General features: G+C 30.0%; 1 protein-coding gene and 1 pseudogene across 3 annotated transcripts; both read right to left on the bottom strand.

The window, feature by feature from the left end:
* Nucleotides 1-304: 304 nt before the first annotated feature.
* Nucleotides 305-3,959, bottom strand: LOC112786704 (probable serine/threonine-protein kinase PBL7). Of its 3 annotated transcripts, none has more exons than XR_003815603.2 (6): nt 3,631-3,950; nt 2,645-2,898; nt 2,305-2,494; nt 1,822-2,213; nt 1,100-1,265; nt 305-825 (listed from the first exon to the last, which is right to left on the bottom strand). XR_003815603.2 is itself a non-coding variant. In XM_025830078.3 (5 exons), exons 1-5 carry the CDS (start codon nt 3,725-3,727, stop codon nt 526-528), a joined length of 1,233 nt encoding a protein of 410 aa, XP_025685863.1. In that variant the 5' UTR covers nt 3,728-3,959; the 3' UTR covers nt 305-525. The 3 variants fall into 3 exon arrangements, 1 of the variants encoding a protein (XP_025685863.1); XR_003194305.3 differs by having other exon boundaries at nt 1,100-1,241; XM_025830078.3 differs by lacking the exon at nt 1,100-1,265 and having other exon boundaries at nt 3,631-3,959.
* Nucleotides 3,960-12,767: 8,808 nt separating this feature from the next.
* Nucleotides 12,768-21,173, bottom strand: LOC112786685 (two-component response regulator-like PRR37; annotated as a pseudogene).
* Nucleotides 21,174-27,910: the final 6,737 nt, after the last annotated feature.

Below are 27,910 nucleotides of genomic sequence, written 5' to 3'. Positions count from 1 at the left end.
CTTTTTGTTTTGCAGACATTTAAATTCCTAAAAATTTAGATCCGTAAAAAAGATTAATTTTATTCTAATTTGTTAAGAAATTAAAAAATAACCAGTTCATTAATACGTCCAATAATAACGCGGCACGAAAGTGTCTTTACAAAAAGACATTTTACGCGTCTTTACGGAAGCATCCCCTATTTACTAACATACAAATCATTCTTCAATATTTGGTGTGGATTCCTATTGAGATCTATTGAGCATGTAACATGTTTCAAAATTAATTTTAAAAGAAATACGAAGAAAAAAGCTATAGTAGAGACCATGATGAAAGGAGCTGAGAAATTTTATAGAACAAGATAAGCTCGAATGTACACCAAGGAGTACTCTAAAAAGGTGATTTTTTTTTTTTTTTGGGGTTCTTTTTTCTGTATGTGAAAGACTTACATTTGAGGCACCAAGTTATCTTTCTATCAAACAAAAATTGATAACTAGGCACATTCACATTATGAACAGAGACAAATATACCAATCTAACCTACCTTTCCTAGTTTACAGATTTCTCTGACTCATTCTCATTACCGTCATCATCCCTTCTCGCTTTCGGAGAATTCGTACCTCTTCTAGAGCCCTGTACAGGAGGAATTTGAGGATCGTACTTCTGCGATGCGAGGTAGTTCAGAGCTGTGACGACGTCAACTATAACCGGCCGCATGTTAGGCTGCTCTTGAACACACATCGCCGCGATAGCAAGAGCTTGGTATAAACCTCTCACGGGGTATTTCCCTTCAAGCAAAGGATCGACCATTTGTGAGAACTTCCTCCGGTCTCTAAATAACGGTCTTGCCTGAAAAACAAATAACAAGTACTCTAAGTTCATAGTTCTCAAACTGGTAACTGAACTTCACACAAATCATCAAGCAGAAAATAAATTGACAGCATACAGAAATGAGATAGAATGTGTGCGGTATATGCAGTCGGCATGCTTAAAATGGGAATATGGAAACTTTTTAATGCTAGATTACGGCATCAGACAGCCGAAGCCGGTTACCTTAAAACAAAAAAGGGCATGAAAATTAGAACACATTATTTTTCGAGAGACTAACAAAGGAAAGGCATACCACCAAGCATTGAGCTCAATGTGGCAGAGAGGATGTTCACTTCACTGTGAGAGCTCAGATCGGGTTTTGTTTCCTCACCAAGATGCTTGATGGGCTAAGGTTAACCCTAGGCACCGCTTTGAACAGCATGGAATCGCTCGAGCTATTAAGATGCATAGTCCCCATGCTTAATACATGCATACATAGTATTACCTTTTTGTAACAGTATTTCAAGACTATGGCAAAACATTGAATGTACCTTCTTTCAGACTAATTGATTAAAACTTGTAAATTTCATATGACTAAAATTATAATCTTAGAAAAAGTGCGAGGGGGATGGGGTTTTTTTTATGGTCAAGCTCCTAACTAATTGTCTAATAGTTTTTCAAGGGGGAAGTGCATAAAATGAACAAGATTTGGAAAAAATGTCTAGCTGCCAAACTTTACGGTGTCCCTGAAAGAAAATTCACAACAAAAAAGAAGCTAATCTGTCTGCAATGGTTCAGAAGAGTCAGTAGTGTCCTATAAATCCCTACTAGGATATTTTAACTAACTTCCCATGCCAATTAAATTATAGGACACCATCGAAAATTCGAAACATGAGAGAAGATAACAAAGAAGTAACCACAAACTTAACCAAAAGTAATACAACTAATTATGCTCGCAACAATCACTACAAAGGTAAGTGAACAAACAAGGGGTTATCAGTTAAGTATAAATATAGGTAAAGAGCATTGACATACCCAAGCAACCAGATTTTGTTCTTTGCCGGATTTCGTATGGTCAATGGCCTTCCTGCCCGTGATGAGTTCCAAAAGAACAACCCCGAAGCTGTAAATATCCGACTTGAATGTCAACTGACCTGTCATCGCATAATCCGGGGCGCAATACCCGTATGTACCCATCACCCTTGTTGAAACATGTGTCTTGTCACCGCTCGGGCCTACTTTTGCCAACCCAAAATCAGATAACTTGGGATGATACCCCTCACCTAACAAAATGTTAGAGCATTTCAAGTCACGATATATGATGGGAGGCTTCATTTTATCGTGCAAATACTCCAACCCCCTAGCTGCACCGGCTGCTATTTGCATTCTTGTATTCCAATCAAGTGGTTTTTTACCGGGCGGAAGGTCTACAGTTACAAGAAAGAGGAAATGAGATGGACCAGAGACAAAAGAACATATAATTGTATTCTATAATAAGAAAATTGAGATAATATATACCTAGCAAATGATACTCGAGCGATCCCAACGGCATATACTCGTAAACCAACAGCCTCTGATCTCCATCAGTACAAAACCCAATCAGCTTGACCAGATTAGGGTGGTCTGCCTTACTCAGTGTCAACACTTCCGCGGCAAATTCCCGAACTCCTTGAAGTCCATTAGGGTCTAATTGCTTAATAGCTACAACCTACAAATCAAAGAAACTATAAACACGCAATCTAACATGATGCCACATGAATCCATTAACCTTATAAATATGCAAGTAAATGACAAGAGTAGAATCAGGTTCAATACATCAGCAGTTCCATCTTTTGCTCCCAACTTTTTTTTCACAAACCTGGTCTATTCTCTGCAAGTATCCTTTGTAGACCTTGCCGAACCCTCCTTCGCCCAAAAAGCAATCCAATGCAAAATTTCTGGTCGCAGCAGTAAGTTCGTCGAAAGTGAATATCTCTGCCCGACTACCGCTGTCTTCTCCTTCAATGGAAACATCCTGTTTCATATTCAAATTCCCCACATCCTGAGCAAGTTGATCATTCTTTGGAGTATCTTCTTTCTTAACATTTGGTTTCAATTCAACTTTGACCTTATCTGCAACACACCAAAGAACACAAAACAGAGAGATATCAAACAAAATAGCACATACAAAATTGTTTAAAGAAAAAATATAATAAAAAAAAAACAGATAATGCAGCCACCAAAGTTTGAAGCCAAATAAGGCACAAAAATAACAATTCACACAGCTTGGGCTTATGGATCAAACCATCAACCAGAAAGAAAAAACAAATTGAGCTTGATGATGGTGATGACTATGATCATTATTACCGAGCCTTCAAAAATATACCGTTCAACGTTCAAAACTCATTCAATGAATTCCAGAAGAGAGAGAAAGCTTATTAAAGTTAGCAGAAACTGCCATAAAGGTGCGTTACAACCGAATAACAATTACTAAAATTAATTATGTTGTTGGAAACAATTCAAACAATACGAAAGTGTAATCTTTCTCTTTCTTTTCCCCTAAAAGGTAATAATTCCAGTGAAACGCGCTTTCCAAATTGAAAACACAGAACCATTCAACAATTCTCACAAGAAAAAACCCAGTGACTAAAAAAGAACAAAACTTTGATCAGTCCAAGACATACCCACAAGCCACAACCAATAACTTCAGATTAAAACAAACAAACCCATTTAGAAATTAAAAAAAAAATCATGATCACAGATAATGGGCACAACAAAAATGGTGCCTTTTTTCTCTGTGTCAGTGAAATGCATTTCATGACAGAAACATTCAAGTAAAACACGAACCGAAGACAGAAAATTTACCTGAAGGAGAGAGATTGGAGGGTTTTTGAGTGTGGGTATAATCATCAGTCTCAAGCTTCTTCTTGCTTGATTTCCCTGACAAACAAAAGCAATTCATGTTCTTTCTCTAAGGGGCTGTATCTATCTATGAATCTATCTGAGCTTAGAACACAGAAAGAAAACCCCCCAAGAGAATGAACAGGGAAATCAAGAAAGAGTGTTATAGAAACTGAAGCTTAGAGAGAGAAAGAAGAGAGAAGGAGGGGTTTTGATGGAAGTTGTGGGCAACGTTAGAGGGTCTAATATATTCGGGGGTTCAATATGAGGTGGAAATGAATTCTAAACAAACAAATGTGCCACAAGTCACATAAGAAAACAAAGTACCGAAAAGGGTATTTTCGTCATTTCATACTCACGCGGATATGATAGCCTGCCTCGCATCCACCAAACGCCTATGTATTCGCGTTTCTTCTTTAAAAGACTCTAGTTTTAGTAATTAAAAAAAAGGTATCTTTAAGGTTTAGTTTAAAAAAATAACTTAATTAATCTATTTTTGAAAAAATAACTTAAGTAATAAATGATTATATTAAAAATAATCTATAAATAAGTTATTTTTTATTTAAATTTTTAGTTTTAAAAGTATTTATTTTAAAAAAATGTGATAAAAAATAGTAGTATTATGAAAAAAATCATTTTTTCTTTTCTATCAGCTTCTAAACAGCTTTTTAGAAAGCTGCAGTTTGATTTTAAAAATTATACTAGACATTAATACTACTACTTTTCATAAATTAAAAGTTCAAAAAAATTACTTTTAAAATTTTTTAAATAGGCCCTAAATAAGGATAAAAGGATTATCCTATTTGGTTTATAATTCGTTGATAAAAAATTTGTTTATTTAGTTTTTATTTTTAATGTGTGTTTATATTTGAGTCATTTTAGGATAAGGTTCTAGCAAATATATTAAAAATTTATTAAAATATAGTAAAGTTTATATAGTAAATAATTTTTTTGGTGTCATATGTAAATAATTTGGGATCAATTAAATAAAGTTTGAGATTTAAAAGGTAGCAAATTTTGGATAGGTTATTATTAATAATAAATAAGTTATTTGTACCATTGTACTATGTCATTCATTGTTTGATAGGTTAGTAATGCAAACTTTTGGTTTTAAGTTAACTTCTAAAAATGGCTATTAAAAATACTAATAATATAAAAAAATTAACTAAAATCAATATAATAAATTTACATCGTTGATATGTTAAACAATAAATAATATAAATCAAATAACATTTATTCTTGAAACACAAAAAATTATCAAATAATTTTATGATCAAATTAAGTGGTTAATTTTTTTTTATCTAGGTGTGATGTTTTATGTTTGACTACTATTTATTAATATAATAATATACTTAATTAAAGTTAATGCCTTTATGTTTATGTATATGTAAAGAGAATTATGTTAATAATATTATTTTTTATAAATCATGCAACATATAAAATAAAAATATGTGTAAAATAATATTATAAAAATAAGAATAATAATATATATAATTAGTCAATTAATCACAATCACACGTACAAAATATATTTAAAATAATATGTATATTTATATAAAAAATGACAATAATTAATTTATTTATATATATAATATTGTTTAGAAAAGTGATTTCTAATTTAAAATAGGAGAAAATGATAAATAACTTTTTTTGTTTTGATTATTCATAAATTTATGATATTCTTAATTTCAACAAGTAAAAAACTAATTTATTGTTATTCTAAATTTCATTTAAGCGTCGTCCCATTTACATATTATTATATATAGTAAAATTTGAATTTTTGACATATTATTATATAATAAAAGGTAAAAATTCAGGTGAAATCGACTTCACGTAAAATTAATATCTAAGAATTGTTAGATGATTTAGCTGATTTGACTAAATTTTTTATCCAACCGCTCTCAGGTATTAACTTCACGTAAAGTTACCATAATAAAATTTGAATTTTTGACATGTTTAAATGGAAATGAACTGGCCACTTGAATAATTAGCATTCATCTTTCCTTCAAGGTTAACAATTTGGTGACGTGGCTGCCAATGATTGGCTCGGTGCAAATTAGTGGAAGTTGGTTCGAAACACAGATCTTTGTCTTTCGCCGGTGGCATTGGCTCATACAAATCACATTGATTAATTACACATATATCATCTTTGAATAAATAAATAAAGTGAGGAAAAATAAAATTAAAAAAAAAAGAAAAGAAAAAGGTCAACGTCTCGAAAATTCAACTAGGCCCCACATGATGACGTAATAATGTGGGACCCATTTGCCTACGCGTATCGCACTTCATCAGTTTCCAATACTTGTGCTCTAACTCTAAACATCAGAGAATTCAAAAATAATTATTTATTATACATTCTAGTATTCTACACTCTACCAATCTGACCGTTTTTAAATGGAAAATAATTAACTTTCTCTGTAAAATGATATCTGAAATATTGTATGTATGTTGTTTTCTTTATTTTTTGCTATATTTTTTAATTTAATTAGCTAAAAAATAGATTTGAGTTTTATTAAGAATTTATTATTAATTAATAAATTGTTAGAGAGTGCATATATAAGATGGAGTTTTTTAAACGCTAACACTGACTTGAGTAAATGAGTAATTTAATTACTTGACTAATTCATCAAATTAATTTTAAGTATGTTAATTTGCACATTAAAAGAATTAGATTATTTTATATTAGTTTTTAAACTATAGAAGAGTTAATTAAATTATAGTTTTATTAGTTAGATAATAATTTGTCGCAAATAATTTATATTAGTTGTTATTTTAGAATTAATATGACTCATTAAATGCAATATATTAATGTAAATTTATTGCTATTAAAAAGTTTAGAAATTAAAAATAAAGTTTAATTATTCTGTTGGTTTTTATAATTTTATTAATTTTTTAATTAAGTCTTTATATTTTTTTTTATTAGACTTTATACTGTTTTAATTTTGTAATTAAGTCTTTTTTAGTGTAAAAAATATTATAATTAACTAAATACTTCTTTACAAATTAAAAATATTTATAATTAAAAAATTAATTAAATCTTTGACAATATGTATTTTGATAAAAATATTACGTTGATTTTAACATTTTTAATATAAAAAGAATGTAATTATAAAATTAAAAGCAGTGTAAGAAGTCAATTAAAAAATACAAATATAAAAACTTAATTAAAAATTTAATAAAATTATAAAAATTAATAAAATAATTAAACCTAAAAATAATAATTATAGTATTGGAGAAGGATATGAAAAGGAAAATGTAGGGATAACCACGTTGCATGGTCGGTTCACCAAAACAAAACAGAATAAGTAATCTAGAAAGTTCCATTTTCTCTCTCTCTCTCTCTCTCTCTATATATATATATATATATAGTGCCACTATTCAAATTCCAAATTTCAAGCACTACCTATTAAGTAATGTGAAAATTAAAAATTGTGGTGACAGCAATTAGCTTTGGTTAATTATTACCAAAAAGGAACAGGTTTATGCCCACGTATTGCTTAGAATAATCTCAGATTTTTTTAATTATTAATAATTATTGTATGTCATTAACAGATAAGAAGTTTATGAGCAAAGTAGGGGGGTTTGTGAAAGAGACACATGGAATAAGATTGGTAGTTGATTTGGTACGCATTCAACCGTTTTTATCAATGTATGTTATTGCGACATTTTTTGAATGATAATAAGACATGAAAGGTGACAAGAGATACACACACATGTCATTAAATTTAAGGTGGAAACTTTTAAGTTCGGATTAATGATGCGGAATATATGATTAACCTTTTAAGAAGATAATATATAATGTCATGGATTACTTTGAAGAGAGCACAATAATTTTTGTTTCCTTTTACTCTCTCTTATTAATGTTATTTTTATTTTTAAGTTTGTGTGGACGGTCCTTGATGTTGATAGCCACATATCACATATGTATATAATTAAGTATTTTGCAGGCTATTCATATTTAACTAAATAATCTTTTCCTTCCGGTTTAACTAATTAAATTAAACTTATGTATCCACCAGAAACTCGTAGCCGACAAATTTCTCCAAGTAGTTAGTAAAATAAATAATAAACAATAACAATTAAGAGACTATTTTAATAAAAACATTAAAAATAATTTTTTTAAAGACGTTCATACATATCATATTATTATTGGACATCCTTATTAAATTGGTTAATAATTTATTTTTTATTATAAACCAAAACAAAATCAGTTTATTATAGCAACAATAATAAATCTAATTGTCTGCATTATAATTATTAGACCCGATTTGATCCGATCGAATTATACTATCTAAATCAAATATTTTAAAATTATTTGATAAAAAAACAATTATATCCTAACTTTTTATTTTTCGGACATTTAAATTTCTAAAAATTTAAAAATACAATTAAATTCCTAAAAAAATAAGTTTATTGTTATTATTATAAAAAAATATCAGTTTTATTTTAATTTATTAAAAAATTTAAAAATAACCGATTAATTAATACATTTAATAATAATACGACACATAAATATCTTTATAAAAAAACATTTACACATCTTTATGAGAATATCCCCTAACAATTATACATCATTTAGTTCCGAATAAAATTGTTTAAAGATTTTGAATTATTTGAGTCAGGGATTTTTTGTTTTTTTGTTTTTATGGTAGATATATTTTTTCTCTCTCTATCTATTTGTTTTTATTATATATAACTAAACGACATTTAAATTTGACTTTTTTTTTTTACTTTAAAAAAATAAGGATATATAGATATGGATATAATATCTGTTAATTGGTGTATTGCATTCATTTTCTCTAAAATCATTTGATAATAATAATAACAATAATAATAATAATATATTAAAAAAACAGGTCAATATCATATTTAATTATCCAAACAGTTATCTTCACATTTTGAAATACAAGAAATTTAACTATCATAACCTAAATTTCCTTGTGATTATAGTGTATTTGATTGTTTGATAATAAAAATTTGTAAAATTTATACCATGTTAGCAAATTAAATTTGTTTTTTTCTGTATAAGCAATATATTGCCACATGAGGCAGTGCTTAATTTAACCACCGACTCTTTTATCTTTAAATTTTATAAATAAAAACACTTAGTTGGTTGAATAAAAATCTAAAGCTCTTTTTTATAATATATTATTATAAATTAAAATTAAATTCATTTTCTTATTAAAAAATGGCTTTTTGTTAGAACATGTGTCCGCAAGAGGTTCCTTTTAATTAGTTTACGCTGATAGGGGAGCAAATCTTTTATTCAAGTAAACATTGATTGATACCGAATTGACTAAGGAAGAAAATTACTTAACATATATTTTTTTGTATTAGAAAATTACTTAATATTAATGTATTATTATAGCACACTAAGCCTATATAGTCAGCCACCTTTATTATTCTTTTGAAAAAAGAGAGATCCTATGAGATATCCATATCCCATTTGTGCCAATGCAAGGGAAGTTGATGACGAATATGCCCATATCTCTGTCTCCACCTCACTACAACTATAGCTCTTAGTGGAACAAAGCAAATTTAATTTCATTTAATTTACATGCCATTATAGTGTATGTTCGAATTATTAGTTTAAAAGGTAAATACTCGCATGTAATTATTTTTGTTATATGAAATTGATAAACGAAAGATATTAAATATAGGGGTGTAAAAAAATTTTCAGGAGGCAAAGATCCTCGCGGGAATCGCTCCGAATGGAACTCTAATTGTGGAAAATTTTTTTCGTGGGGATGGAGAGCGAAATTTTCCCAAGACAAACGTGGGGACTCGAGCGGAAATTCCCGCTCCATCTCCGATAATTCTTCGAATCTTTGAACTTACTTAATAACTCTTACTTTATTTTTAATATAGGAGTTGTTTAGTAATTTCACCCGTTGAAAAACTCTAACCCTATTGTTCAAGATTTTATTTTATAGACTATGATTTGCTACGTTATATTTATGGACTTATAATCTTGAATAAGATATATTTGTGTGTTTGTAATAATATTTTGTAGTTTATTTTTTTATATTTTTTATTATAATTTTCATATGAATATTAAATATAAGAAGATGGGGAATGGACCCCGCGAAGAACGTGGAAAACAGAGAGAATGGAGATTAATTTTGGAGGCGGGAACGAAAAACAAGGAAACATCCCCACCCCATTGACATCCCTAGTTAAATAACAATTGAATCAAATATATTAAATCATTTAATAATTTTTAATTAATAACTTCATATAATAAAGACAACTGTACTTAAATTTTTTTACTAGTTTCAACTTTCAAACTATTTATAATCCGAGTTTGTGTTAGATATTTTAACTTTTAGATTTTGTCACAGTTGAAAAGCTTCTTAACAGATGTTTTTTGCTAAAGTGTTTACCTACCTTAGAATTTTGAGAATTTATTATAAAATAAATGTAAAAATAACTTAAACTCACTTAAAATTTAAGAATTATTTATGTGAAACTGTAAAGAAAATGTAGTACTATTTTCAAATGGTTAACAGCACATATATGATATATGATATATGAATGGAAAATGGAGAGAAATATTCGCTTCTATTAATTTACGTGTTCTTAGCAAAAAAATATCAACATTTTAAAATGACAAATCTATATTATATATAAAGAAAACATAGACGAAAGTTGGGTATACATTTTTTTTTTCAAAACATCTTTCATCATATATATAATTTATCAAAAAAATATTTGAATACACGACCTTTTGATTTTAATATATCATACTATTTTATTTGATTTCAAATTCGTTATTATTATTTATTTTAATTTACAAAAGGTAGATACAGAAGTACTTCATAACATCTTAATTACATTGGTAGAAATAGTATTTGAACCTGAAACTTTGTACAAACTTCTGGCCATTATATCATTTTGTAAACGAATTGAAGTTCCATTGATTCAAGTATTTCTTCCATAATTAACTTGGTTAGATATTCGTAGCTTGAGGTTGTGGTTTCTTTAAGCAACTTTTTTTCTTTAAAACCCCACAAAAAGCAGAAGTGGAAAGTGGAAACTGTGCCTATTTGGGTTGCCAAAGCACGAACTTTATTTGTCCTATGGTATTTTGGCTATGTACTCGATTTAGTGAAGGGATTCTCCAATCCACCATCATTTTAATGGTAGCGCCAATATGGCTAATCAATGAAAAAGTGCATGTGCTCCACGATGGAGGGTATGGACCTTTGTTTAGTTTAGGGTCAAAGAAAGAAGAAAGAAAGAAGGTACCTCTATTACTAGCTAGCCCACTTTGAATCACACATTTTAGTGTTTTACCCTAACTATGTTACTTAAACATAGTATAACCATGTCAATTCGAACACTTTATTTTTTTGAACAAAAAACAAAGATGGTAAAAGAAAGAAAGATGAGAGTTAAATATCCATTTTCAAACTCAACATAATGATACTATTCATATATTAATCATTTCTGATATCAATATAAAATATAGTTGTCATTAGTAAAATATATATTTAAATTATTTATGATTAATAAAACAAAAATATATTAATTAATGAAAAATATCAGCACACCAAAAATTAGCTATCAAATTAATTATTCATATAAAATATATATTAAAATATAAAATTTGCATTAAAAATAAATTAAACAAAACATTAATTTATACACAAATACATAACATCTAATTTAATACACAACACTCTTGAAAAAATATATAACAAGATTGAACTCAAATAAAATGCAATAGGGATAAAGCAATGACCTATTTCGTATGTTGCCCTAAAAAAAATGATCCAATTTACTCGTTTTATTCCCTATGTAGGGCCGTAGGGGTATTATAGCAATGCAACTGGATTCCCAACAAGAGATGATGCCCCTCTTTCGATGGACGTAGGTACATGGAATATGGGCAAGTGCTTAATAACCAATAAGAATGTTTGTGCCCTGAGAATGTACTACTATAAATCTGCTATGGTTCAGAGGTGAGACATCATTTATGACTAGCAAGTGCTAAACTCCAAGGAAGTTGATGAGCTACAAACATATATAGGTAGGTAGCTAGGCATCATTAGGTCGGCTAATGAAGCAAAATAGCATTGGTTTGTAGTGTGGTCCCCAATGCTTCAACGAAACCAATTGGATCTAACAACTTGCTTTTAATCATTTTAGAATCCAATCCAGAGAAGAATGGAAAAAGGAAGGAAGGAAGGAAGGAACCCTCTCTGTTGCATTCCAACCAGCAAATTGAGAGCGGTGACATGACATTTCAGAGTATCATAAGAAAATGATTGAACATACAGGGATTCAAACTAAAACAATCCTTGCTAGGAGCTATAGGTATCGTTTAGTTCAAATGTTTGAAAGAAAATAAAATATGGACTAAAACTTAGAATTGTCTTTATGATAGTTTTTGTATTTTCAAAATAAAAAACCGAAATTTTGAGTATTCAAATAAAAAAATATTGAGGATATTTTTATGTAAAAATGTAAGTTCAATGACTTATACGTGTCATATTACGGTTCACAAAATAACTGATTTATATTTAAGAAACAGTTCAATTGTAATATAAAAAAAAATCGATTTCATCATTGAACCTCTATTTCCAAACGAAGACAATTCTTTTCTTTTTTTATTGTGTGTTTCTCTCTTTAAAATAAAATAAAAACCCCCAAATTTTACATTTCTGTCTCTTATCTGTCAGAGTCAGAGGACATGAACCAAACACTGAATAACATAATTTATTATTGGCTTGTTTGTATGTCAGCTTTTTTTTAAAATAGTAAAAATTTAAAAGAGGAGTTTTGCCATTTGAAGACAATCTAGAAGAGTTAGATTTTCTTTCATTTGGATGAATGTGAACATGGTTGAAACTTGAGACATGAAATGGACTTGGTTTTTGAGGTTTGACACATTTGCCTTACGTCTAATTCACACACATGCACATGATTGAGACATTCCCCTGAACCTCACGCGCTTCCTAGTCATGAACACATGGCAAGGTAAACCCTCTCCCATTTCGTTTTCAACCACCATAACTAAACTTTAACTAATTCCACTTCCACAAAACCTAACTCAGAAGTGGGTCTCTACTCTCTAGAATAACAGTTAGCCATAGAGAATGCACGCTAACATGATAAAATTTATTTCATCAGAGGTTAACCTGTCCAAAGGCAACCACTTCCATGGGTCCATTGGAGTTTTTACAAGTTTCACAGACATAATAAATAGAATATAGAGCAATGTCTTCAGGTCTCAAATTAATAAAGGTGTCTCTCACACAACCAAGGTAGACCTACTCACAGATTTTTCTAGCACAAACCTTCACAAATCTTTGGAGTTGAGCGTGTAAGTGGCTAGTTTTGATAGCTTGAAGCTAGAGGCAGCTACTCGAACAAAATCAGTTAAATAACAAGAAGCATCTTGTGGGCTCAGCTGTTGTCATTGGAGAGCATCGCTTGAATCCATGTTGTTGCTTTCTATATCTCTTTCTTCTTTGGGGTCAGACCTGAAGGGAGAAAAAGAATGGACAGAAGTTAGCCCAGCACTTCCATAAAGATGCGTAAAAAAGAGAAAAAGATTAAATGAATTCAAGAATGGGGCAACATACGCTATCCGTCGAACAAATTGTCCACGGATTCGTGGCCGCTGTTCGGCTAGCTTTTTCCGGCTGTGGTATCGAACCTGGAAAGAGTAAAGGGCAATTCCAGAACATAGAAACAAGTCAAATTTATGTTAGCATATAAAACGTATGCACCTAGTAATAATGAGATCATGTCATTGACCTGAACATGAACAGCACATCTTGCAACGAAAATAAATTTTAGGAAGATATCTTAAGGGTAAATAAGGCAGAAATAATTTGAAAAAATTAGCTGAAATTTAAAATATGCAGAATGGAGAGTGGAACATTAGGCCACAGAGAGATAATGTCCATGGCAATACAGAATGGATCTGCTCAAGTGAAAATTTACATAATCCAAACGTTTTCACCAAGCCAGGTGAAGAGCCAGATAACAGCTCTTGTCAATGGTAAACATAACCGAGGCATATGAAATTTTCATACAGGATATTATCATAATAGGATCAGACTCTTTCAAACAAGTAGATCTTATTAACAGCATCTTCCATCTTGGTGGGACTTCCATGAGCCATCAATCCAACTAGGAATTACAAGATGAGCAGCGCAGGAAAAAAATCCTTATACTCGAAAATTCTGCAGGCTACAAAGATTTCAGCATATAACAGATATATTATGGACAATGTAATTAGGAATAAATCACCTTCTTCTCAAAGCATCTTTCTTTTCTCTTCTGACGAAATTTTGTCAAGGCAGCCTCTCTCAACGCCATTCTTTCTTCATCTGCACCATTCCCAATGTTTTTCCTATCATTGCAACATCCTCCATTGCTCCCACTTGCTACATGACCGTTTTCCACATTCATAGTTCTAACTGTCAAGGTGTTACTGCATGCATCCTGTCCATTGCTCCCATGATCACTCTCAACCGCATTTCCATCTATGCCAAAATTTGCAGCATTACTTTCTGCTGGCCCACCAAAGACATTTGATGATACACATTGCTGGGCAGCCTTGGAGGAGCCTTTCATTGAGGGATCATCATGACCTGACCGGAGATCTAGAGCAGCTTTGTGAGCGATGTGATTGTAATGATGAATTTGATAGTGATTTTGCTGGAGTTGTAATCCTTGTTCAGAGCATTCCACTTGTCCTTTAACAATTTCTGCATATTCTCCTTGGGCAGAAATTTTCTTTTGAGATGAAGTGATACTATTGTGCTGCACAGTTTGCAATGCGGAAGAATTAAAAGAGCCAATCCCTCTTGCAGATTCTGGCTTTTTGTCCAAAGTTTCAGGTTTGGTCCCAAGACATGCATTAGTGGAGGCCATGTCATTGGTGTTGTTGCTCCCATTAGACTGCTGATTTGGAGGAGTGCTGTTTGAATGAGATGGAAAGTTGTGTAATGTCTCTGCATTTGGTGCAGCTAAGCTATTGTCAAGTGGTGAACAGCTTCCAACATTTCCAGTTTGAGCCTGATAAAAAGCACAGATAACATGAGGTTCGCACTAGGATAGAGGTTTGGAGCTGGACACTATTCTCCAGCAACCCTACTGGCATTTACTAGCCAACCAACTATTAAGTACTAAGAGTCAAAGCATGTTTATCCTTTCTTAATCCTGTATGTGAGAACTATTATGATAATTCAGTTATTCTTTCACTATCCTGCTCTTTGTTGGTTAGACATAATTGCACATCATATCTGACACATATCAAGGAGTATAGCAATAACCACATAAATCCACGATATGACTGGAAATTGGGCAGAAATATGCATATGCAATACAAAAACCTTAGGATGTGTTTGCTTTATGTTTCATTTTCAGTGTTTTCTGTTTTCAAAATTTTGTTAAGGAAAAAGAAAAAACAATGAAAACAATAAAATCCTGTTTTCTGTTTTCACCTCCAGTTTTCTCTCCTTGAAGAGAGAATATGAAAACACAAACCAGATGCACCCTTAATTTCTCTCAAATATATATGGTTCCTGCTGTTAAGGACCACAAAACATCACCTGGTTAGCAGAAGAGGCAGTATTATATCTGCAAAAGGAAAAAAGAGAAACACATTATTAAGTACTAACCAGTATAAATATTTATACTCATAAGCCATAAGGTAATCATGCTAGAAGATTTCCTCTTACTTTGAGAATGCCGACAGATCTGAATGTCTCAAAATATTGCATTCATCACTTGTGACAATTTTAGTATCTCTTGCTTCTCCAAGTCTTTTCAAAGTCAGTTCAAGTGAAGGATGCTGTTTAAAGGAACAACTTGCTTTAGTTTGTGAGAAACCGGAAAATCCATTTGGAGTATTCAAGTCTCTGCTTTCAGCCTGCGGACTGCTGCTATCAGTAACATCAACAACATTCATAGCCTGATTTTCCCGAGGCCTGTTTTTATCACTGTTGAAATCCAGTTGTCCTTTTTCACAGACATTACTATGTCCCTTATTGAGTTGCTTACCATCTACATCAGACATAATATTTATCCCTTTACCCGAAGGATTGCTAGACAACTCCTTGGGTGCATGCTCTAGTTGCACATTCAAAGTTATTCCCATAGCTAAATCTTTACCCATTGCAACATTATCTGTAAAGTGACCAAGAGGTTTATTTGGGTAAAGTATGCAAATTTAGATAGATATGTGATAAAATATATACTATCAATTCATACCAAGATGGTCAACCAGTTCATGGCACTCTTTTTCTGTTGCATGCATCCACCTACTACTAGCTTTTTCAGGCTTTGTATGCATCACTTCGGCACACGTGCTATCAGGGGCATCAATCAATTGCTTATGAGGTGAAACTGGATGAGAACTGCCAACTTGAACTAGACACTTGGTCCATGAACTCTACATAAAATAGGAATGTTACTATGATTTTTTGGGTATTTACATGAAAATTAAATCATTAAATAAGAACTCACAATTTACGAATCCCTAGAAAAAATATTACTTGTTTATTCATTTTGGAACAATCACCGACAAGTCATCAAAGAAGTCTTATTGACATATCAATATGAAATGTTATATCCACTTATGAAATTCAATATTTTATTTTTAGAGGAACTTATGAAACACCTAAGAGCATGAACCATGGCATCATATCCCTAGTGCCTCCAACATTTAGAGTATTAATCAATAGATTTTAGACAAAGAAATGATAAGTTATGGATAATAAGACAGTTCAATGATGCTTGTTGTAATGGTTAATGGACTTGATCAATGAAAGATACCCTGTATTCATGCCTTCTTTATTGATCATTCAGGTTAACTACCAAAAATAAAAATTTAGACTCTTTGGCTATGTTTGGGAGTTCAAAAAAGGGTGGAAGAGGATCAATAATGGAATGCAATGGTCAGTTATTGGGGAAGGTAATAGTGGAAAAAAAAGTATCAATTGTTTTTTTCCCTCCAATACTAACCCTTTTATATTATGAGTGTACTTTTTTATATGTATATTTAATAAGGGTGAAAGCTATGGTCCCAAATTTTGGTGGGTCTCTAAAACTCAATGTTTCAAGAGGGGGGGCACTCTCAACCCTCTCCCACCATCCCCACCAAATAAAACACTCCCATACACATTTGAAACAAAACTTGCCGCCCTTCCACTAGAAACTTTAAACCTGCTCAAATACACCCCATAATTTTGATCTGTCATAGTACATAGTTACAGACCTTCTACACCCATACAACTCTAGAAACTTTAAACCTGTTTCCCAGGCACCAAAATTTACTACAATTGAATTTATCCAGTTCAATTCCTTTTCTCTTATTGTATATTTTGGCTCTTAACATGTCGGAGTGGGAAAGTCCTCTAAAAACAAAAAATGAGATTTTACACTAAATAGAGGCTAGACGTGTAATTTTATCCCATAAAACTTGTTTATCTGAAAATTAACAATAAAGGTGCATAAATTGCACTAGAACCAAATGCTCTAAATAGTGGCATATATTGCACATTACCACATAGGGATTGGCATGCACACAAAGGGATAAGTTCTATTGTGGTAATTGAGCTTTTGAGCATGTTGTCATATAACATATAAATGGATTGGGATGCATTTTTGCAAGGTTTATCTTTTGTATTTTGCCTGTTTTGGGTTTCTTTGTACGGAAACCTTATCCTCTTTTGCACTCTTTCCTTCTCTTGTAATAAATTTCTGAATTATTTTTTTTTCATGAATAAACAGGTTTATTGAGACTGGATATTGCTATAGGTTTACCTTCAGATAGAAAAGTTTTTTCTTTCAAAACACATCTATTTAAGTATGAGAGTTGTCCAATACCTGAGTGCCACTTCCATTGTCACTTCCATCTCGAACAGTCAAGCCTCTACTTCCACAATCATTCTCATCACTGCTGTCACTATTATTTTCTGAGGCATCGTTACTTCTTGTCTTGGCAGATTTTCTGTTATGTGTCCCACTTTCGCTCCCACTACCACTAGACTGAGGAAGCATGTTAATCCAAGTTTAGAAGTGAAAATCATTTTGACAAATAAACTTTGATATCTAAGTTATCAGTGAAAAGACCCACAGATAATTATCTTGCCACAGAAATAAGGTAAGCTACATTAATTCATTACTGCTTCTTTATAAAGGAATAAATATATGTCTAGTAAATCCTTAGATCAGTTGAGGATGATATTATTAAACGGTGAGCAGAATAGTTGGATATTCAAGCTCGTCAACATATGATCCATAATATAAACTGGGATCACGTGCAAATTAGATAGGTTTTACATGACTATATATCTACAGCTTTTTTGATACATCAATCTCTACATAAAAGAAATGTAAAGCATCTCACACTGTGGCATCTTCTCCAAACGTGCTGCCAGAGGTTTCTAAGTTCATTCCTCCGAATAGGTTTCACTAAAAAGTCAACTGCACCTTTTGACAAACACTTAAACGCTATGCCCATAGAATCTTGAGATGACACGCTATGCCCATAGAATCTTGAGATGACATCACTGCATTTCAACGTGTATGGAAAGCAAAACACCAGATGAAAAATAATTACCAAAAACACATACTTAAGTTTTGATATAAAGTATAAGTTTGGAATGGGACTTACTAATCACGGGAATATTTTTCAGTGTTTTGTGGTTCATGATCTTGCACAAAAGACCTATTCCAGATAAAATCGGTATAGCTACCTCTGTAAGGACAAGATCAATGTGATTTCCTGGATCTTCCAGGATTTTCCATGCTTGAAGACCATTGGACACAGCAGTGACTGTAAATACCATAGATAAAGAAAAAACCGTTTTAAGAATTATCGCCTTCATTGTTCAAGCACTTTTCCTTAAAAGAAAGAAAACTAAGCTTACATCAAGACCAAAATGTTAAACATGTTATGAAAACCACCCCAAGGAGTCTTTCCATTTATTAACAGTTTTTACATGCAAAAAAATTGATTGAAACTAATCCTTGCACTGGAAACTAGGGAGTATTATCCTCACATTTTAAATTTGAATTTTCCAGACACAAGGAGTACTAAGTACATTATGTATAGGCTATCAAGTTTCAATATAATATCCACAACTATCTCTCAGTTCACTAAGGAAACATGTAAGCTATAAGTTGTTTTCTCAGGAGCTGATACTTAGCAGTTGAGCATCTGACTTCGGCAAAACAAAGCTAAAGAGTATCAATTTTTTCCCCCTAGTAAAATTGGAATGGATAATAAAGTCATGTTTGTGTTGTTTTTGTGTCTCGATCATGTTGGAGTTACAAGTGGACAGAAATGGACTCCGGTGCCAAGGAACGATTAACCACAAATAGGAACAGACAACATTAATACCTTCATAACTACAATTTCGTAAAAGAGCTCGGACAACATGGCGTGTTGAATCATCATCTTCCACCAGCAGAACTTTTATGGATCTTATAGGGAGAAATCTCTCCCAGCATATAACTGGTCCTTGAGGTGGTTGTTGCGAAATCTGCATGCTGTCATGGACTTGAATTTGCCCCCGCAACCCATTGTTTCCATCCCTGGTTTGCCTGTTAAATCTTGTGTTATCATCATTTGATGACCCAGAACCCAGCTCTCCATTAACTACTCCATTATTGAGCCTCTTATTGTCAAAAAACTTATGATTTTGTTCTGCCAGACCTCTTTTCCCAACATTATTGCTCATTGGACCACCCTATATCAACCACACTCAAAAAACATGGGTGAAGAATTAACAGGATTACACAAACGCAATACCCTCATCAATTCACCCATGGATTCTCCACATCCTAAGCACTTCAACTATCAACTTCTGCAAACATTAACTATAGTTATCAGTCAAGTCAAAACTTTATCAAACATCACAGTTCTGAAGGACAGAATACCCTATACCTGGGGGTACTCCACCCAAGAGAGGCTCAAACAAAATAATATAAGTATAAACACATCACACATATCACAAACAGTAATATCAGCAGCTGCTCACAGAATATATAAAATAAAATCCTGAATTGACTATACAAACATAAATGTCCTTTGGAAGAAAGTTAACATAGAAGTATAATAAATTCATACCTCCAAACTCCAGCCCCCAGACAGAAACCAAAAGCCCAAAAACTAAAATTTCAAAGCAAATTAATGAAATGGAACGACAACCTGTTCCTGCATCAAAGAACCCTCAAAGCTTCTGAGTCCTGACTCAGCACAAAGTTTTACTTTCCATTCATACGATACCCTGAGAAACGAATATGACAATTAAACTCACTTACCATTCCTACAGAAACTGCAGACGAAATCTGACATGACATGCGTGCATAGTGAGACTGGTCACATATTATTTTACAGGGAGACATCAGCAGGGACTTCAGAAATTCAAACAGTCAATGGCATATTCATCAAGACAAAACATACCACAAGTTCCATAAACCATAATCTACAATACCTTCTTCTTTGTTTTCTCTTTCCCTTTCTTTTACTTTACAGTAATTTTTATCCACCTATTAACATGGAGCCGGATGCACTCCAAGGCAGGAAAAATGGAAGATCCAACAATAGATTAATTAATAAATAATAGTAATAAATAGATTAATAAATAACAACAACAACAACAACAACAAGAACCACCAAAAATCTGACAAGCATCTTCTATCCTATGAAAAAAAACAAACTATAAAACAGAATACACAAATCCAGATATAGCAATAAAGCTTCTATGTCTTAGTATCACAAATTCAGAATTACAATCTAAAATAAAATTTCTCTTCATTATTTTCTTTTTCCTTTTATGATTATTCTTTTCCATGCACAAAAGCTAGCTAAGAATCAATCATAGTAAAGCGAATTACAGATGTAGCGTGACGGAACAGACCTTCAAAGCTTCACCGTGGAGAACCAAACCTCCATTTACTCGCAAAGCTCGATTCAGCAACTTGGAAAAATCAAAGTTCCAAATCCAAATAGAAACAAAACAAAAATTAAATAATAGTCAAAGCTCCAAATCTAGTTTTAAATATCAAAAGACCGAAAATAAAAATTAAAGAAATAAACAAATTCAGCAAGCAAGCGAGGTTCTAACATTTATCAGATGCAACAACCTCTCTTCCGTAAATTTTCTTGTTCCTTTTTTCTCCTCCTCCGTTATTCTGCGAAAACCGAAAAATGCTTTTGCGCTGTGTTTGTGTGTGGAAAAATACTTGACTGGCAGAGAAATAGCGAAGGCTTAAAAGTTTTTTTTTTTTGCTTAGAGAGAGAAAGAGTGTTGAGAGAGAAAGAGAGGGAGAGAGAGGGAGAAGATATTATTCTGAGGGAAGGGAGGGGAGGTGATGACATGGACAAAATGAAGGCTTGAGTGGCTGGGGAAGTCCACGTAGGACGATGACGTGGCGGGTGTGAGAGGCATTGGATTGTGGAGTGAGGTGGAGAAAATCAAAAGCTGAGAGAAGAGAGAGGAGAGAGAGATGGAATCAAATGCGATCTTCCAGATCTGGAACCCACCACGTGGCTCACTCGTTTGGAGTATAAAGGTTCGCTCTTCAAACCCACAAGCCCCTCACTATGCACAAATAGATTATAGTTTCGGTGCCACCTTCTTCCAATAATAGTGTACAATAACATGGGCCTCCAATTGGGCTTATCCACCACACCAAAACAAAATGAATCTGGTTAATTTTCTTATTTCTGGCTAATGTGTTTTGAAAAAAGTGAAAACTCTAAGTGGAGTTGATAGTTGAAAATGTTAAATAATAATTTAATTAAATTTATTAAATTATTTAATAATTTTTAGTTATTAATTTTACATAAAATTAATTGTATTTAAATTTTTATTTTTAAAAAGAATAAATATTTTAGTATTTTTTTATACAATATAATGACAAATAAATTCCTAAAGATTTATATTTTCTTAAAAAAAATATCAATAAAATTTTTTAGGATAGCAGATGTAGACACACTAATTTTAAATTAGTTCCTATAATTAAAATAAAAAAATTTAATTTAAATTAATTTGTCCATATTTATTATCATTTTATTGGTACTTTTTTTATAGGGATTAATATGTTCAAAATGTAAATTTTTAAAGGTTTATTTGTCACTATACTTTTTTATAATATAATTTAACTATTAAAAGTAACAAATAAGTTAGTATTTTTTGAGTTTTTATATTTTATAATATTAAAAAATAGTTAATCTTATTAGTAAGTTATTTTTTAAAATTTTAAACTATTAATATAAAATAATAAATACATAATTAAAATATATTTAATTAGTAAGGATTTTTAACGATGAGTCATATTTTATTGATTTGATCATTATATTAGTGAAACTTGTTTATATTGACTTTTATCTAACCAAATATCAATATTTGTAATTATTTATTTATTATTTTTTTCAATTTTTAAACATTATAGATGAGCATTGTAGAGTTAATTATTGCAATTGCTTTTTTGGAAAAATTGTGGAAATTGCTTATATAGTATGTATTAAATATGTTTTAAGAATATATAATATTCTCTTTTAATTATTAAGGTGTTGTGTAATAGGAGAGACGAGACAGGGTTGATTGGATAAGGTGATCTTTGTGGCTAAAATTTTTATATATGAATAATTTTAATGTGAAATACAAAAGTATTTGATCATTTTGGTGTTTTACACAGTTGTGGTAGTAGTACAAAACGTCACTGACGTTTTGTAATAAAAAAAATTTTGATCATAAAAGAACAAAACGTCGCTGACGTTTTGTTAAAAAAATATTATTTAATTAAAAAAATACAAAACGTCACTGACGTTTGTAATAAAAAAAATTTTTGATCATGAAAGAACAAAACGTCGCTGACGTTTTGTTAAAAAAAATATTATTTGATTAAAAAAATACAAAACGTCACTGACGTTTGTAAATGGCCATAGTTGTGTTTAACACACAGTTGGTTCATAATGAAGAATTTCACCTCTAGTAATACAATATTAAAAAGAAAAAGTTCGATCTTTGTTCTTATTATTAAAATAGTGTGTTTGGTAGTTAGAACATGAAATAAATATATTTAATTTTAAATATATTTTTGTAAAGTATTATCCTTGTCTTGTCTCTTAATTGACTATCAAATATTAAAGATGTAATTATGAGTTAGAAATTTTAGAAGCAATAATACTAGAAAGATAAAAAAACAGTCATAATTTATTTTATTTAGTATTTATTAATTATTATAATAATTAATAAATATTAAATAAAATACGTTTTGGCTATTTTTATTTACATAACTAAACAATATAAATATCAATCATGGAGCACTGCTTAAAAGGTATGAGAATGATGTTACCATGCTTCACATATTGGAGGATGAGAATGAGAAGTACATCTTTATACTTAAATGGTCCTGGGGAATTTGTGTTAATTGGAGGGGGGGAAAAGTTGTCAAAGTTAAAATTATTCTTCATGGATGCTAGTTTTGGATATTTGTTTGGTGTCACTATTTTATTAGTGTTTAAGAGGCCGGAATTAACCTAAATGTTTATCTAGGTTAATTAACTCAGACAAAAACACAATGGACTTTTAATTGAAGATAATTCAACAAATTGGTGGTGGAGGGGCTATGTGAATCGTAGAGAGGAGAATGAATTTTTTTTTTAATATATAGACATATTTAATTTTAATGCGTAGATATGAAGAATTTTAATATTTTCATATTATCAAAAATAAAATCGTAAAATTTGAAGTGCAAAACATATTATATCTATAAAATAAATAGATAAAATTAGTGTTTAAATCGATATGCAAACAAAAACGTTAGACTCTATATTAAAAATAGTATTTGAAAATTCTTATTTTTACCGGACATATAAATTTATTTGATAATTAAGATATATAGTTAAGAAATGGTAATGTAATTTTTTGGTGGAGATTAAAAAAGTTATGTATTTTTCTTTTTTTATAAAAACGGTTGTAAAAATAGAATACTAAAACAAAACTTTTTTTACACTTTTGATTTTGTCTTTATATTCATATTTTGTATTTATCTTTAATGGTAAAAAATTAGGTATAATTGATTTTACGAGAAATTGATATCTAAGGGATATCAACTTTATGTGAAATCGACTGCATCTACCATCTTTAATACGTTACTATTTCTATCTGTATTTATATCTCAAACGAAATCAATTGGTACAACCGTAGACATAAATTATGGACTACGAGTTATTTATTTATTTATTGTCTTGAGAATATTATGTCTACTTCACTTTGAAATTGGATTTTTTACGTTCTTATTTACGCAAGTGTTTGGTGAGGTTTGAGATGAATAAATATAACCTATGTAATTCTTTTAATTACAGGATGAGAATTCTACTTTGGAAAATTTGTATTGAAGATTGTCTAGTTAATTTTAGGTTTTATAATAATTAAAATTTAATTTTGATATATTATCGGCGTAAAATTATTGTATACATATATCCAATTACATAATATTTATATTAATAAAATTAACTATCTTTTATATTAATTGCGTAAATAATCATCTAAAAAACGATTGTGATTCCATGGCTAAATGCATAAAAATTAAACTATAATAATTATATACTTGCTTAACTTTTCCTACTTTTGCTTATGAATCATATATAGTTAGCTAGTTGAGCACTTTAAATGTTTAATCAATATTAATCTCTAAAAATGAATTCGTGATAATAATAACAATAATAATAGAGGCTACCCTCTTTTTATTTTATTAAAAAAAAATACCTCCTTTGAAAATAGTGAAACCTAAGATGACGTGAATGGTATCAGAGAAGGTATTCATAAGTACGATGTGAAAACATTTTTGGACCTTTTATATAAACTATGTAATATATGCATATTCTAATAATATTCATTATTTTTTCTCCGCCTGTAATTTCTGCAACCAATGATTTTATATTTTTATTATTTGTTGAAAAATATTTCCATATTACCATGCATGTTCATTCATGTGATATTCCTGGATGTAATGATTATAGATGCAAGTTGCCAATGCAAATACTATTAATATTAATAAATGAATCATAGATATTTGGAACATGTTATCTCCATAGTTTCATGGCATATAATTAAGCCACGTTGGTCCCCCACTATTGGCTTCTAAATGAGGTTAAACTGTATAGCTAGTAGCATCTATATTAGTAAACCAAATAGAAGTTCTTTTAAGTTTTAATATACCACTTTTTCTTGTTCCCACGATATTTTTAACTCAACAGGTTAAAGACTAATTAGTCGTGAATCTGAATTCCATTTAAAAAATTTTTATTGGCCAATTATTTACTATATATACAAAGTAAAATTCAAACCACTAATACTTATTTAAATAAACGAATGAATTGACCATTCAACTAATCTAAATTAATTGTTTTTATATACCACTTTAAGATGTAATATTAGGGTTATAATAATCTCTTTAATTAAACTAAAGATATTACATGCGTTAACTTAGCCGTTTTCGTCCGTTTAAATTCTTTTGTTTATTTAAATAAGGGTTAAAAAATTTAAATTTTATTTTATATATATAGTAATTTATTAACTAACAGAACTCTATTAAATAGAAATTTAAATCTTTTAAATTTTAAATTTTCACTTTAAAAAATAAAGTGTTTTAAATAATTTCTCTATCATAAAATTTAAATCTACAACAAATTAATCCTTATCCTTTTAAATTAAGAGATATCCTAGACAAAAAAAAATATACTACATGCTCAATTCATCAAGGATTGTACAAATAATAATAATAATAATAATAATAATAATATACTCTTCAACATATTTTAGTTATTTTTTCTAATTTTTTACTAAAAAAATTCAATGTAATTAAATGTCTTAAAATCATTTAAAAATAAAAATACTCAACTTTTTTATTTAAGAAGATTAGGAAGATAGTTTAATAAAATAAAGTTAGAGAAAATTATTCATTTTAAAAGAAACAAATTTCCTTGTCTACGTGAATGACATGCTATATAACTTCTTTTGCGTGGTAATTAAAACTACTGTCCATCTTCATTAAAATTGAAATATTTGAAAGTGATTTCTTATACTAAAAATTAACAAAATTATGAATGAATTATTCCTGAAGGGTAGTTAATTAAAGAATGAGTGAGACATGAGTCACATGGAATTTAACACTAAAATTAAATAAAATATTTTTAAAAACTAATAAGGAATTAATTTGATGTACATATACTGTAAAATAATTTTACATAATTATTCAATAAAATTAATGCATTTAAATAATTTTTTACGTTGTGAAATTTAAAAAATAATTTTTTTTTATAATGCGATAATATACGATAAAATTTACATGGTATGAAAATCAAATTCAAGTAATAATATCACTACATTGTTAAATTCAACCAATTAATATTTGAAAGTGATAATATTCAAATTTTAAAAAGTTGAGAAGGTTAAATTAAAGGAAAATACTATTTGTACACTAAAATCAGCTACCAATGTATTTATGTATAGATACATAAGTGGTTTAATTTATTTTCAATGTATATTTATATTCGAGTACATATTTTATACTGGTGGCTGATTTTGGTAATTAATTTTAGTGTATATATACCATAACTCTAAATTAAATAGTCAAAGGTGGTGGATCATTACACCCTCGTGAAGGGATCTCCTTTTTTTTTTGTTTTCAAATATGTCTTATTTTCTTTGTTTGTGCTGTTACTTTTTTCTTTATCATCATGTGCCTATCTACTTTGCTAGAAGAGCATATTGGTGTAATTCTTAAGATGCAACCAAAGAAACACCACAACCACAAATTTGATGCAACTTTCTTTCAGGGGATTCTGTATGGTTGCAAAGGTGGAAGATATGACCACAGAAAAAGCTAAGCTGAGCTACCTTGAGTGATGAACAGACAAATGAAACACAACCTTTTGATCTTGTACAAAGATATATCGAATAATAAAAATGTTATGTGTACATTAAAAATCAGTTATTAAATTAGTATACTACGTTATTTCATAAATTTTTAATATATATTTTATATTATATGTATAAATAATTAATTTAGTAATTATTTTTTGTGTATGTGTAACATGATTGATTTAATAATATTACGCTATAATTATGTCACATGAATTTTTAATTTAAATTATTTTATTTCTTATATATTTGTTCCTGTATATTCTGTTTCATATAACGAATCAGCAAAAATCAATTATTAGGATCATCTTTCAGCCGGACCAATACTAAACAATAAAAAGATATACTTTAAAGATATAAAAAGGGAAAAAGTAATTAAGGTAGGAGTTTAAGGAAGTCAGATTTATGTATTATCCATTAGGGTATCTTATGTGTCATTTCATTATTTAACTTCTTAAGAGAAATAATTCATTCATGGTATAAAATAAATTTTTAGCTAATAAAGTAATTCCCCGAGAAAACGTTCTTGTTAAGTGTTGCCGACATCACTCTTAATAGAAAAGTTCATTTATGTGTAAGCTTAAACATTATTTATGGGTATACTTTTCTCGCTTTAACTTAATTATTTAGAATAATATTATTTATTCACTATATACATACATTAAATATGCAAAGTATTTTATGATGAGGTTGCAAATATATGTGTGTGTGCACTTATAATATGTATTTTCAACGTATAAATAAAATTATATTATTCAATAGTTCAAGGATGGTTCACGAATAAATAAATTTATATATAATATAAATATAGACAAACTAAACAAAGAGAAATGATGAAGGAATAATAATTGAAGTGGAAATGAAAAATAATATCAAGACATCGTTGGTCACTTCTTCGTACATAAACTTTTTGTACTAAATATCCTTTTCCCAAATAAAATTGCTTCTCTTTAATATTGTAGGTTTGTTTAGATATTATAGTAATTAATAAGGGGAAACTAGGGCCGGAAACTTTGTTATTCATACTCGGTGTCTGATTTTGCTGGGAATAAATATTTTTATTTTCAACAAAGAAAAAGTAAATATTTTTTCACAATTTTATCTTGTATGATCTATGAAATTTTTCTTTTGTTATATGTCATGTTTGAGTCTCATTTTTTAGAATTAATGTGAAAAATTATACCTGACTAAATCACTTGGGAAAATATATTCTATTTATTTATTTATTTGGAGGAAAAAAATGTGGCTTTTAAAAAGGCACTTTTCTCTCCCACTTTACCAGTTTCATGCATTAGAATCTTTCTAGGATGTTATATTAGATCCTAGGAGGGAGTAATGGTG

The sequence above is a fragment of the Arachis hypogaea genome, chromosome 3 (assembly GCF_003086295.3).
Source record: "Arachis hypogaea cultivar Tifrunner chromosome 3, arahy.Tifrunner.gnm2.J5K5, whole genome shotgun sequence".
Taxonomy (NCBI): Eukaryota; Viridiplantae; Streptophyta; class Magnoliopsida; order Fabales; family Fabaceae; genus Arachis; species Arachis hypogaea.
Note: the sequence above shows the minus strand (reverse complement) of the source record. Positions and strands in the feature narration are given on the sequence as shown.

Bases quoted from the DNA above. Each gene is read 5' to 3' on its own strand.
- LOC112786704 (XM_025830078.3), bottom strand. From the start codon at position 3,727: ATGAATTGCTTTTGTTTGTCAGGGAAATCAAGCAAGAAGAAGCTTGAG. The intron at 2,899-3,630 runs GTAAATTTTCTG...GGTGTGTTGCAG, and splicing joins CTCCAATCTCTCTCCTTCAG to ATAAGGTCAAAGTTGAATTG. The intron at 2,214-2,304 runs GTATATATTATC...TTGTAACTGTAG, and splicing joins GCTCGAGTATCATTTGCTAG to ACCTTCCGCCCGGTAAAAAA.